At 48.8% G+C, this 12,012-nt stretch overlaps 9 protein-coding genes across 9 annotated transcripts, besides 15 other annotated features; all 9 read left to right on the top strand.

Annotated features, from left to right (window-relative positions):
* Positions 1 to 10: part of a sequence feature (A-rich) that runs on past the window's edge.
* Positions 1 to 1,897: part of a sequence feature (areas merged during assembly that could not be assigned to a particular haplotype. This can correspond to areas where the two haplotypes were merged or to regions with more than two copies in the genome that were merged during assembly.) that runs on past the window's edge.
* Positions 261 to 551, top strand: Tc00.1047053506247.74 (hypothetical protein, conserved; the record flags this gene model as incomplete). The annotated part of the gene is made up of 1 exon (XM_815219.1): positions 261 to 551. One exon carries the CDS (start codon positions 261 to 263, stop codon positions 549 to 551), a length of 291 nt encoding a protein of 96 aa, XP_820312.1.
* Positions 718 to 1,605, top strand: Tc00.1047053506247.80 (DNA-binding protein, putative; the record flags this gene model as incomplete). Its single annotated transcript, XM_815229.1, has 1 exon — positions 718 to 1,605. One exon carries the CDS (start codon positions 718 to 720, stop codon positions 1,603 to 1,605), a length of 888 nt encoding a protein of 295 aa, XP_820322.1.
* Positions 1,745 to 1,773: a microsatellite.
* On the top strand, positions 1,847 to 2,809 carry Tc00.1047053506247.90 (uncharacterized protein; the record flags this gene model as incomplete). The annotated part of the gene is made up of 1 exon (XM_815230.1): positions 1,847 to 2,809. One exon carries the CDS (start codon positions 1,847 to 1,849, stop codon positions 2,807 to 2,809), a length of 963 nt encoding a protein of 320 aa, XP_820323.1.
* Positions 1,898 to 2,036: a sequence feature (areas merged during assembly that could not be assigned to a particular haplotype. This can correspond to areas where the two haplotypes were merged or to regions with more than two copies in the genome that were merged during assembly.).
* Positions 2,037 to 6,835: a sequence feature (areas merged during assembly that could not be assigned to a particular haplotype. This can correspond to areas where the two haplotypes were merged or to regions with more than two copies in the genome that were merged during assembly.).
* Positions 2,858 to 2,912: a sequence feature (T-rich).
* Positions 3,053 to 3,111: a microsatellite.
* Tc00.1047053506247.100 (hypothetical protein, conserved) lies at positions 3,203 to 3,706 on the top strand (the record flags this gene model as incomplete). Its single annotated transcript, XM_815231.1, has 1 exon — positions 3,203 to 3,706. One exon carries the CDS (start codon positions 3,203 to 3,205, stop codon positions 3,704 to 3,706), a length of 504 nt encoding a protein of 167 aa, XP_820324.1.
* On the top strand, positions 3,868 to 5,085 carry Tc00.1047053506247.110 (hypothetical protein, conserved; the record flags this gene model as incomplete). Its single annotated transcript, XM_815232.1, has 1 exon — positions 3,868 to 5,085. One exon carries the CDS (start codon positions 3,868 to 3,870, stop codon positions 5,083 to 5,085), a length of 1,218 nt encoding a protein of 405 aa, XP_820325.1.
* Positions 5,176 to 5,221: a sequence feature (T-rich).
* Positions 5,278 to 7,866, top strand: Tc00.1047053506247.120 (hypothetical protein, conserved; the record flags this gene model as incomplete). The annotated part of the gene is made up of 1 exon (XM_815233.1): positions 5,278 to 7,866. One exon carries the CDS (start codon positions 5,278 to 5,280, stop codon positions 7,864 to 7,866), a length of 2,589 nt encoding a protein of 862 aa, XP_820326.1.
* Positions 6,836 to 7,106: a sequence feature (areas merged during assembly that could not be assigned to a particular haplotype. This can correspond to areas where the two haplotypes were merged or to regions with more than two copies in the genome that were merged during assembly.).
* Positions 7,107 to 8,129: a sequence feature (areas merged during assembly that could not be assigned to a particular haplotype. This can correspond to areas where the two haplotypes were merged or to regions with more than two copies in the genome that were merged during assembly.).
* Positions 8,077 to 8,100: a microsatellite.
* Positions 8,130 to 8,344: a sequence feature (areas merged during assembly that could not be assigned to a particular haplotype. This can correspond to areas where the two haplotypes were merged or to regions with more than two copies in the genome that were merged during assembly.).
* Positions 8,345 to 12,012: part of a sequence feature (areas merged during assembly that could not be assigned to a particular haplotype. This can correspond to areas where the two haplotypes were merged or to regions with more than two copies in the genome that were merged during assembly.) that runs on past the window's edge.
* Positions 8,655 to 9,632, top strand: Tc00.1047053506247.130 (hypothetical protein, conserved; the record flags this gene model as incomplete). The annotated part of the gene is made up of 1 exon (XM_815234.1): positions 8,655 to 9,632. The coding sequence occupies one exon, from the start codon at positions 8,655 to 8,657 to the stop codon at positions 9,630 to 9,632; it is 978 nt and encodes a 325-aa protein (XP_820327.1).
* On the top strand, positions 9,851 to 10,933 carry Tc00.1047053506247.140 (hypothetical protein, conserved; the record flags this gene model as incomplete). Its single annotated transcript, XM_815235.1, has 1 exon — positions 9,851 to 10,933. The coding sequence occupies one exon, from the start codon at positions 9,851 to 9,853 to the stop codon at positions 10,931 to 10,933; it is 1,083 nt and encodes a 360-aa protein (XP_820328.1).
* Positions 10,955 to 10,979: a microsatellite.
* Positions 11,042 to 11,123: a sequence feature (A-rich).
* Positions 11,378 to 11,848, top strand: Tc00.1047053506247.150 (hypothetical protein, conserved; the record flags this gene model as incomplete). The annotated part of the gene is made up of 1 exon (XM_815236.1): positions 11,378 to 11,848. One exon carries the CDS (start codon positions 11,378 to 11,380, stop codon positions 11,846 to 11,848), a length of 471 nt encoding a protein of 156 aa, XP_820329.1.

Consider the following 12,012-nt stretch of genomic DNA (forward strand, 5'->3'; position numbering starts at 1 on the left):
TAAAGAGAAACTTTTTAATCGATTTTGGGTCGGGCTGACCTGCAGATGGCGTTGGTGAGTTAAGATAAAATAGTGTAATGCATATGGCGTGTGTCTGCCTGGAAGTATGAATGGGCGCAGAGGAATTGCTAAAGAGGAGTAGGTGCAGTAAAATGGTTGAATTGCTTTTGTTGTTTTTGTTTTTCTTATTTCTTGTTGTTGCATTGCTCACAGTATAGGGAAGTCCACTAAGGCTTGACTTGGGTTGACACGCTGCGGAGATGCGTGTGATGCGAAACTTTGTCGCTTGCCTGGGTGGTGCCCGTCGCTTCCTAGGTGAATTCGTTGGTTACTGTGATGTCAGCTGTGAGAAGGGACATCACGTGGACGGTAATGTTTGGTATGCCGACCACTACCTTTATCCAAACCATTGGCAACCCGGATCTAAGGTTCAGCCGCAACTTGTAGACGATGGTCAGGTGCGCTCTTGGTTTGATTTGTGGGCCATGGCTGTTGCCATTCGTACGTGCATCTTGATATTGATGGTACTATTGCTTCTGTTGTTCATATAATTTGTGCAGGAGTGTTTTGATGTGTCGGTGTTTTTGTTTTTGGAGCACTTAAACGTAAGGAGGCAACTGGAATACTTTTATTGTTTCTCTGTTTATCTGCATCTCCACTCTTCTCGCAACAAGCGCGCCTCTTTGGTACCATAGGGAGGAAGAAAAGGGAGGTGGTATGACTGATTTTGTCTCTCGCGTGAAGAGGTTAAGAAACCGAATCAAAGTCAAACGCGATGAAGTACACCGTCACTTGGAGAATTCCTTCTACCGTGAGTGTCGTAGTGTTCTGAACGCCGTGATGAAGCAAGATGAAAACGGAATATTTGCCTCTAATCCTGCCGCGCTACCGGAGTACGTGCTGATGATTTCGCGTCCAATTTGGTGGAAGCTGATATCCCGCCGCCTTGACAGGTACGAGTACGGCACCAAGATGGAGTTTTTGCATGACATGAGGCTTGTTATAGACAACTGCTACGCGTACAATGGTGAAGTTTCTCCAGTGGCAGCGTTGGGACGGCGCCTGGAGGTGGTGATGGAGGATCTCTTTGTGACGAAGCTTGCCGTCGCGCCCCCAGATGCAAGAGAGATCATTACACTTGGCAAGGGTGTAAATCATGCGCAGGCCCGGCAGCTGTGGGATATTGTGTGCCGCTACGAGGGCCAGGGGCAGGGAACTTCCGCTGCGAGGCGGCACATAGTTCCTTCTCAGCTGAAGTGTGCAACACAGCGGCGGGTGATTGCGTTCCTTCGCCAAAAAATGGGGCCACACGAACAGAATGTTCGGTCGGGGAAAGGTTCCTCCTTACGCCAACAACAGCAACAGCAACCGCTTTCTTCTCTTCCTCTGCCTGCGAAACCTCAGACGCCAAAGCATCCGGCGCAAAGCCTACTGAAGGAGGACACGGACGTCGCGTTTAGTACGGAGAAGATGACGCCAAACCATCTTCAGGAGCCACAGCTTGAGCGTGTGCCACAGAACAAACGGTCGGGTTTTGCCTCTTTTTGTCCAGTGAGTCCTATTCATCTTGAAAGCTCAGATATTGAGGAGGAAGAAGAGATTTGATTCTCTTTTTTTAGTGAGCTGGACTGCTGAGGAATATAATATATATTTGGAGGGAGGACACTTTTTTTTCCCGCATTTTTTTTTTTTTTCATTACTTTTTACGCTTGTGTGTATGTGTGGTGTATTCATCACTCCTGCATTCTTTTTTTTTTTTTTTTTTTTTTTTTTGATTTCTCTTTCCGTGAAGCGGGGAAAATACGGGTTGGCTCAATTTCACCCTTAGTTGTGGGTACTTGACGTGATGAGCCGCGCCGTGACGAAGGAGCAATACGCCAGTCTGAGAGCGATAAGGCGCACGCTGTTGGGCACATGCTCCGGGGTCCCGCGGCAGGAAATATTGGATGCTCATTCCATGGGCCTCATCAACTTTCTGAGCAGTAAGGAGTCCAAATTGCAGGCCCTTGTGAGGCAAATGGATATTGGAGCCCACGATTCCATGCACTCTGTGAAGTCGCTGGTTGAGTTCATGAGCTTCATTGTGGGCGGTCTTACAGTCGAGGCAGATAAGATTGAGGAGGCGGTATTAAATACGAGGAGGGCTGTGGCAACCCTCACGCATGAAATTCAGCGCTGTGAAATGGAACTGGAACACAAGCAGCAGTACGGCGGCACCAATGTCACTCGAGCACTGGCCCAGTTCTACCGCACGAAGCTTGTAATTTCTTCGAGCACAGCCAGCAGCAACCGGAATGAGAAGGGGTGTACGCACGAGCTTGCTCGGACCATCGCAGAGGACCGCGCTCGCCTGCAAGAAACCAAAAGAAACCTGCGAGTTCTCATCATGGTGCAACGAATTCTGTGGGGATCTGGTATTGTGTCACAGGAGGATGTTAAATATATGCTTTGTGAATTTGGCGTCGCGCTAACTATTCGTCGGTTTAATCACAAGTTGAGGGATCTCATGCTTCCACTGAGGCAGGAGGCACGAGACCCGCTTAAATGCTTACTTTCTCTCGAGGGGTTTATCGAAAATGTTCATATTGGGCTTTCTGCGGCATTAGAAGATTTAGATGACTGTCTTGTGTCAATAAAGAAGTGCATTTTGCTGCAACAGGAAGAATTTAGGGTCCGTCGCACCAACGCATTGCGTGAGAGACCCTCGGCGGAGGTATCTTCAGTGTTTCACTCATCGAGGCCCAACAGACGGGTGTTGCTGACATCGGCAAAGGAGACCGAAGAACTCAGCAAACTGTATTGTTCATAGATTTTATTTTTCGCGCGGTTCCTTCCTTCATTTAGAACAAAATTGCAATTTGTCTTTATTTTGTTTGTTTGTTTTTTATTTTTTGTTGTTGTTCTTTTTTTTTGTACATTTATGAGCATCACACGAATATTTTTTTTCGAAAGCACACACACAAAAAAAAAAAACATTTGAACGGCGATATTTGTGGCGTCTTTTAGTTGTTGTTTGTTTTTTGCTTTTATTGAGCTATTTTTTGTCGGCCACTTTTTTTCTTTTTTTTTTTTTTTTTTTTTTTTGGTGTTTTTTATTTATTTATTTTTCTTGTGTTTCCGTGTGTGGTTGCGGCCTTTGCCATCGTGGGTGATTTCAGCTTTGGAAGACCGGGCGCGTAGCTGACGCGGCAAATTCTGTGACATGAGCCGCAAGCGCGTGCGATCTTCAGAGGCGGGACAGTACTGGCTGATGAAGTCCGATTTTCACACGTTTTCGATTGATGATTTGAAAAAAAGCGGGTGCTCCCCGTGGGATGGCGTGCGCAACTACGCGGCGCGGAACAACATGCGGGCAATGAAAGTTGGAGACCGTATCTTGTTTTACCATAGCTGTGCGAAGCCAGCAGGAGTGGCGGGCCTCGCTGTAGTTGTGAGAACGGCGTATCCCGATCATACAGCATTGGATCCAGCGTCACCATACTACGATGTCAGAGCGACAAAAGAAAAAAACCCGTGGGAAATGGTTGACGTTCAGTTTGAAGAAAAGTTTCCTTCATTGGTGACGCTGGAACGGCTAAAAGCGGAAAAAGAACTGCGTGACATGAAACTTTTTTCAATGGCAAGGCTAAGCGTGCAGCCTGTAACGAGAAGTGAGTATGAATGCGTCGTGTGGCTTGGGCGTGGGGGCAAAGGGGGATGTCGGTGATTCAACACGCTCAGCCGATTGCGTGTATTGAAATAGGTGGAGCGCCTTTGCCTCCACGGTAGGTGGGGGTGGGATGCTTGAGAAAAGCATTTATCATTATCATTCCGGTCTTGTACCATTTGATCCTTCCGTTCCTTTTTTATTTTATTTTGGTAGCAAAGATGAATCGCGAGGCAGTGGCGGTTCCTTTATCTGCAGTGCCGACGTCGTTGGTGTCGCCACCCCTCCCCATGCCACCGCCTCTGTTGCCGGCAACGGTTTTGTCGTCAGTCCCTCCGACAAATGCGCCGCCGCAGCCGGTAACGCCACCGCCTTTCTTGGCTTTGGAGCCGCACACGACACGCCAGGAGGCAGACAAGCCGGCGCTCCCAGTACTGTTGCCTGTAGAATCCCCACCCCGGGCGGGTATAAAGGACATGAGCGCGGTCTCGCCACCGGGGCAAAAGGATGTCGTGGAGGAGAAAAGTACGGTCGCGGAACAACCTGCATTCACGGTGTATCCTCCATCCTGTGACAAACCTCAGACGAAGCACGTTTCTTTATTTGGCAAAGTTCGATTTCCTAGCGTTTTTGCCGCCCCCGTTTGCGTGCCTGCCACAGAAATTCTCTCCGCTCTGCCTCAGCAGTTGCCTCCTCCGTACGTTGTGTTTGGTGGAGCGCGGTATGATCAAATGCCCTTTACAAAAAAGGCGCAGCGATATGTTGACCCGAGCAGAAGTTGTCAGCGTGCTACTGCAATGAAGCGAGCCAGTTTAGATTACATGAAAGGACAACTGAAGCTTGCCAGGGAGTACTTGGATTTAGGAACGTCTCCTGTGCCTCCTGATGCGCCCAAAGGAGGGCAACCGTTGCCAAATGGCGTCATCAAACCGGCAACCACTTTATCGTTCGAAGATGGAGCTTTTTCCCAAAAGAACATTTGGACAGTGGCCTACACGGGATCCGCGAAGGAGCTCCACGGTTTCATCGAATCCCTCGATGTGGATGCCCTCAACGCCAATGGGTTTGTGCTATACAATCGGCGCCAATATGGCATTAAAAAGCTTGGTGAAAAGTTTGTTTTGGGTCTTGGCCAGAAGGCTAGCCCTTTGCAATTTGCTGCTGTTGCAGGCCATCTTGACAATGTTGTTCTGCTACTTCATTACGGGGCAATGGACAACTCAACCCCACGATTGAAAGATATTGTTGGTGCCGATGTTATGAAAATGATTCGGGGGTTAAGAGCAGGGCTCCGCTGTAGGCGAGCTGCTCCGAGCAGTAAGGTCAAAGTGGAAGATGATGTTCTTGTGACGAATGCCCCTTTACCATTGACAGCGGAGGAAGTTGTCCCTCCTATGGGCATGGATTCAAACTTCTCAATTGGAATTTCATTGCGATAGAAGTGCTCCCTCGTCCTTTGTTTACGTTCTTAAATGCCTCTGTGTAACTGGATGAAATGAATATCGAGATTGAGATGAATGGCGTTATTATTTTTTTTTTTTTTTCTTTCCTTGGCTACCTTTTTTTTTTTTTTTTGTGTGTGTGTGCATCTATTGCGCATTTATAGTATCCGCGTCATTCATTCCCTTCGCATGGAAACGTTTCTTGATGGATGCTTTTTCAAAAAGCCGTGGACTGATGGAAGGGTAGAAGGCGTGGTGGAGTACGCTGGCACCGGCAAAGGACGTCTATTCTGCACCGGTGCCTTTACCTCTTTTGAAGTGAAGGAGTCGCACCAGGGTGATGTAAAGTGTCTCCCCACCGGTGCACGCACGCTCCTTCTGGACGCGGATGCGAGTAAAGTTATGGTCCGTGGCGTGGATAAGTTTTTTGACCTTGAAGATGATAAAACCGAAGAGCTTAATAAGGATGAACTGTGGGAAATGGGCTCTGTGTGGCTTCAGAGAAAGGTGGCTGGCTTCACAGTCACATTGTTTTCTCTGGACGGTGGGTCTGTCGGCGTTACCACAAAGCATGTTGTGGAGGGCTTGCATGTTGAGTTGGCTCGGTGCGTGTTGGACCACCTCTTGAGTGCCGAGCAACAGAAATTGCTTGCTTTTGACTTGTTTTCGGTAGAAGCCGCGGTGTGCTGCGAGTGTGTCTCTCTAAAGGACGATCTGCACCACCCAGTGTTGGAACCAGTTGAATATGACAACAAGTTGTTTATTTTTTCGGTTCATAAACGGAATGACCTTCGGGAAATTGCGGTGCCTATTGAAAAGGTGCAGGTGATGTCAAAGAGGTGGGGACTGCCTGTGGTGCCTTCATGGCGTGCCGGAGGTCGTGAGAAACTACAACAGTGGTTACAAAAAAGGGAAAAATGGTTGGGGGAAGGCCCAGATGGCATACCGCTTGCTGAGGGGTATGTTGTTCTTGTTGAAATACCCGTAACGCGAATGTCATCATCAGTTGTGCTTGAGGAGCCTTTTACTGTGGCTCCGCTTCGCTTGAAGGCGAAGACTGTAAAGTATCGTGTCCTACGCTCCCTGCGCTCCATTCTAACGGGAGACTCCACAGAGAGCCCAAAACTATTTCATGACGTCCTAGCTGTGTGGTCGGAGCTTATTGGCGGGTATAAATGTTTTAAACAGGCGGTGGCTCAACGCGGGGTGTGTGAAATTTGTTCCCAGTTTGAGACCCACGTCTCCACGCACAGCAAGAGAAGACTACGTGGAAGTCATATGAGCATTGGGCAAGCCTTTGAAAAACTAATAAATTTTACTGAAGGAGAAGCGCTTGTGAAGCGGCGCGCGTCCCTCAACGTTATTATGTTGTGTGGTATACCAGGAGCTGGCAAGACAACTTTGAGTCTGGCCCTTATGGCGATGGCGGAGCGTGGTGACTCTCCCTTTCGATATTTAATCTACCTGAGCAGGGATCAAGTTGCCAGGGATGTTGCTGCACAGGAAGGCATTGATGACTCTTCTAGCAAGCACAAACAGAGAAAACTGAGGGCAATGGTGCATCACGCGTTGTTAGAAGCAGTGAAACAGGCAGTGTTGTTTTCGCTCATTCAGGAAGGTCCTGGTCTTCTTCTCATGGATGCTTGTAATGCAAAGGCCGAAACGCGGCGTGTGTGGCGCGGCAAATTGCCCCCCAAAGTGGAGAGTTTTCGTTTGCTTCATGTCACCTGCTCGGACCACCCCGAACTTTTGCGACGCCTTGCTAAACGGCGGGATCATGACGTTATTCGCAACAATTCGGAAGCGCAGACCGTACTTTACGCGGTAAAGAAGGTGTTTCTTGAGCCTTTGGAAGATGAGTTGTGTGTGCGGTTGGACACGGCAAGCACCTCAGCGGAGGATATTGCCCGTTATGTTTTTTCTCTCTACAAAGGTGATAGACAACGTTACGCCACTGTCTACGATTACCGGGGGCCTGAGGAAGGCTTGAAGGCACTGCGGGCGACACTTGTTGAATCTCTCTTGGGGCCTGTTGGCGAAGGGGCGTCCACGCTGCTCGTGAGCAGCGTCAAACGAATAAAGACTTCTAACGCCATTTTTGTGCGACTTGAGATTTCTTCGGATGAGCTTTTGCAAATAGCATCGGAGGCTATTATGGCCGTGACGGGAATGGACTGCTTGTCTCTGAGCTGGTGGGAAAAATTCAAACGCGCGCTTGGAATAGAGATACGACCTCTTTGCTCAACCATCGAAGATGGGCATACTCGTTGGATTTATGGTTGGTTATTTGATGGGCGTAAAGAGGGCAAAGCGTTTTCGGCTGATGCATGGCGTCACGCTCTTACTGAACGCTTTGAGTGCCGCGCATCTGCTCCACATGTAACATTTGCCCATGACGCCTCCAGTGTAGAGTCATCTCCTTTGGTCCCCGAAGCCGGCAGCATGGCTGAGGTGAACCTCACCTCTATTTTGTTGGATCGCTTCGCCATTTGTTTTGGCGCCATAGCTGTGGTAAATGGACAGCGCTACGAGAAACAACTTGGTTTATCCGAAGCAGTTCCACTGCATGTGACTGTGTGCCACACAGAGCGTGTAAAACCCTCCTATGCGGGAGAGATGTTTGATCTTTTTAGACAATGGGGCCGTCACAACAAAGAATTACAACACATGAAGAGTGGTGTTTTGGTGAAGAGAAGTCGATTAAAATTCTTTAACTTTTTGAAGCTGCGTCTGGAGAGATCCGTTGCTTTGCGAGGGATTGTTGTTTCCGAGACGTGAGGGAGTTTACGCATGCTTTTTTTTCTTGTGTGTGTGTATGTAACGGACGGGTGCATCACGCCTTCTTTGTCCCACTGCTTTCCAGTGCGTAGTATTCCTGTGCACACTGCTTAGTTGGATGAAACGATGCCTTTCATGTTGTCTTTAGTTTCATTGTTTGATTTCAAATGTCCGACAACCCCATTGCCCTCTTTATATATATATATACTGTTTTTTTTTTTTTTTTTTTTTTTTGATGGATGCAGGAGTTTGGGGTCATGTCGGAAGCTCTTGAGAGCTCGGCCGTCCAGCGCGCCAGGGACGATTACATGCAGCATTTTTCGGATGTCTTCTCGGAGGAACTAGTAAAGGTCTATGAGTCCGATGGGAGCGCAACAGCGGTGGAGCAACTTACCGCCTGCATTGAGATTGGGGTTGCAGTGTGGGGCCACCCAATCGTCGTCAAGAATCCGCTGAGGGGATGAAAGTGGTGTCAATTCGTTTTACCACGCGAATTGTGCGATGCCGCATTTCCTTACGTGTGTGGTTAGGGTGGGGTTATTTTATTTATTTATTTCATCCATTTGTACCCCTTTTTTTATCCTTCTCCTTTTTTTTTTTTTTCTTGGAGTTTATGTAGGCATTACCTCCTCTTCATATACACACTTTTCTTTTTCTTTTTTATCTTCTTTCAGTGTGGGGGAGGGGGACTGCTTTTCCGTTTTAACTTCCGTACAAAACGCTGCAGCCGACCGCCACATTGCTTCTGCTTCGATTGGGGGTAATTGGGGCTGGAGTCCTTAGGAGGGATGATGCGAATAATCCGTCGCGTCTCTCCTGCTGTTGCGGGGAATTTGTTGGGGTGTAATAGGTCCTGCTCCAGTAATAAGAGTGCGACGCTAACTCAAGGGGAGCTGCAGCAACTCGTCAAGTTACTTGAAGAGGACCCCAAGCTTTTGATTGATTTGGTTGGAAGACTAGACGCACAAAGCAGACGGCGTTTGATCGTTGCTGGTGGAGCCATGGAATGGTTCGGAAAGGAGAGCGCTGCATCAGAGGTGGAGCGGGCGGATGTCGACAAGGACCTCCTCATCTCTCCGAAAGACTTTGACCATTGGCTAGAGAGTGCCTTGCGTAGAAGAGTGCGCGGGAAGTGGCCACAACAACAGGAAGACCCTGCCGCGGCTGATGAAGAGATAAGGGTGCCGTTCCTCGCATTGGTTCGGATAGCATTTGGGGCGGGACTACCGTTTGTGGGATTTGGTTTTCTTGATAACGCAGTGATGATACTCGCGGGTGACGCAATCGACAGCACTCTTGGGTTTTATCTCAATTGCTCTGTGATGGCTTGCGCCGCTATGGGCAATATCTTTTCAGGCGCTCTGGGAATGCAATTCCATGGCGTGATTGACAAGGCGGTGCAGAAGTTAAACTTTAATACCCCCGTGCTGACTGAAAGGCAGATGAAGGGTCGACAGGTTTTTTTTGCAGGCCATATTGGCGGCACTATTGGCATAATGACGGGTTTATTCCTTGGCATGTTTCCGCTTCTACTTATTGACAGCGGAGAGGAAAAGGCCGACCACGCGTTGTTCCAGCGCTTGGACAAACACGGCAATGGCTATTTGGAGCTGAAGGAATTAGGGAGGGCGCTGACGGATATGGGTCTGCCGGCAAGCGCTGTTGAAAACGCCATGGAAAAGTACGAACGGAACAGTCAGCTGGACTTTAAGCAGTTTCAAAAAATACGGAATGACGCACGAAGAGGAGAAGCTGTCTTTGCTTAAATAAATTGGCCGGCAATGCTCCGAAATTTCTTTAGCGTTATAAAGAGAGCGATTGCATCGAGGGCCGGAACGAAAAGAAGAAATCTGTGCGCTTTCTAAAAACATGCTGCCAGCTTTTGCATGGTTGAAAAGCATACATGCTTTCTTTTTTCTCTCTCTTTCTCCTTCTACTGGGCTGTTCTTGTTTTGTAGGTTCCCATTTTCTTTTGCCATAGTGTATGCTATGCGAGGTTTTGGAGCGCATTGTGACGCAAATCCTACGGCGGGCGCGTATCCCTCTAACGGCCAAACGGATCTCTGATGCTTTGGGAGGTGTCGTATCGGTTGAAAACATCACTGCGGTTTGTCTGAAACTCGTGGCGGAGGGTGTTTTGGCGAAGTGGGGTGATGAAGCCTATTCTGTAAAATTCTTGAGCCGTCTGGTGCCCCGCAACCTTCTTATCACGGAAGAATATCAGGCGCTTGGCATGACACTGCTCCGCGTTGCGGAAAATACGCTGGTGCATTACATTCCACAAGAAGCAGAGCACCGTTTCTTTGAGGTCCGCAGATCGACGGTTAGTGAGAAGGCCGGTCTTGGACTCTTCCTCCGCTCGTCAAGGGCGTTGCCGCAGGGTGCCGTGATTTGTGAGTATGTTGGCCGGATGTTACACCGCCCGCCGAAGAAAACCAATCAGAGTGTCTACATTGTGAAGCTGCGAAATGTGCCTGCCTACGTGGATGGCGTGGACGAGAACGGCGAGCATCTCTCGTTAGCGACTTTCATCAACGACAACGGGCCTGCTGCCGCCAATGTTGAAATGAGGGAATACGACATGCACTCGGGTCGCGTGTTTGTTGTCGCGAGCCGAGACCTTGTACCAGGCGAGGAGGTGTTGTGTACTTACGGTTCGAGGTACTGGGGTTACTCCTCCTATGACGAGATTGTGCGCAATTTGAATGGCTTGTCTCGAAAACGAAAACGCCAGCGCGATCATGACTTTGACGAGGGCGATGAAGAAGACTTTGGCGATTTTCTCTTCCCCTGCAGGCGGTGCGGAGAACAGCTTCCCAGGCGGCTGATGTCGCTTCACCACCGTACTTGTGGTGATCACCTGGTCAATCAAAAGTTGCTTCATTTAAACTGTTTGCCCCTCAACGACTTCACGGCGATGGAAAACAGGAGCAAAGTGCTGCCGACTGGGCGTCTACGGGCGTTGCGGCGAGCGAAGCACTTCGTTGACTTGGGGGACCCCCAAACCTTTGCGCTTTCTCATGAGGATGTCGTTGGTGATCTTGTTTTCTCATGGTGTGCAGCCTAAAACCATTTTCCAGTAAACTTTTTTGTTTGCTTGTCTGTTTGTTTGTGTGCCTCTGTCAATTTCATGTACATTTCCCTCTCTCTCTCTCTCTGTGTGACGCTTGTCAATAAGAAAAGAACAAAAACAAAAAAAAAAGAATGAGGGGGGGCAAAGAAACAACAGGAGCGCAAAAAAAAAAAAAATGAGGAAAGTTACTTCCCGCTGCTGCTGGTTGAGCCTCAGCTCTTACACAAATGCGCTGGCACATTTCCAGAAAGTCACCATTGGCTTTTTGAATTTCTTTTCCGCTCCATCTATCTTTTTTCTTGTTTTAAGCAAAAGTGAATCTTAATTTCTGGTTAAATAGGCAGCTGAGCACATAGCGCCAGAAGAACGCTAGCGAGGAACGAAGGGGTAAATAAATTGAATACAAGAAAGGAGAAGTAATATTAGAAACAGGAAAGTATGCAGCAGGGCGCCCGAAGTGTAGGCGCTGCAGCGCTCACGTACGTGAAGAAGGAAGCCGCGAGGGTTCTTGCCGAGAGGGAGGGGTACAGTGCCGGTGTCATGAAGACGGTGGAATTTGCACCCGACAAGATTGTTGAGAGAAAGGAGGGGATGCTGAGTTTTCCTTGGTCGGCACGGCGCGGCGCGGTAAATGCTGTCAAATCTGCTCACGGTGGTGCCTTGTCAACACTTGCTGACGCATTCACACGGGTTCACTTGGGTGCCGTCACGACAAGCGCCAAGCTCACATCGGTGAGCTTCGAGATCAGTTTTCTCAGCGCTATTGCGGAAAATACGGAGTGCACCTGCCTGACGCGTCTCGTTAGTCTGGACGTCGGCAACCTGGCATTCATGGACTTTAGCTTTGAGGATGAAATGTCTGGGCAGGTGTTCGCCCGCGGTACACACGTGCTCTGTTGGTGTGGGTGAAATTACTCCCAGATATTGAATGAGTTTGCGTGATGCTGCTCTGAGTTTGATGACGTTTTTTTTTTTTCCCCCGTGCTGCCATTTAGAGGCGCCTTGTGAGGTTTAATTTTGCTTGCTTCTCTCCTTCTTTCTTCTCTCTCCTCTCCCTATCTTTATATCTCTTT

Source organism: Trypanosoma cruzi, genomic scaffold (assembly GCF_000209065.1).
Source record: "Trypanosoma cruzi strain CL Brener 1047053516377 genomic scaffold, whole genome shotgun sequence".
NCBI lineage: Eukaryota > Euglenozoa > Kinetoplastea > Trypanosomatida > Trypanosomatidae > Trypanosoma > Trypanosoma cruzi.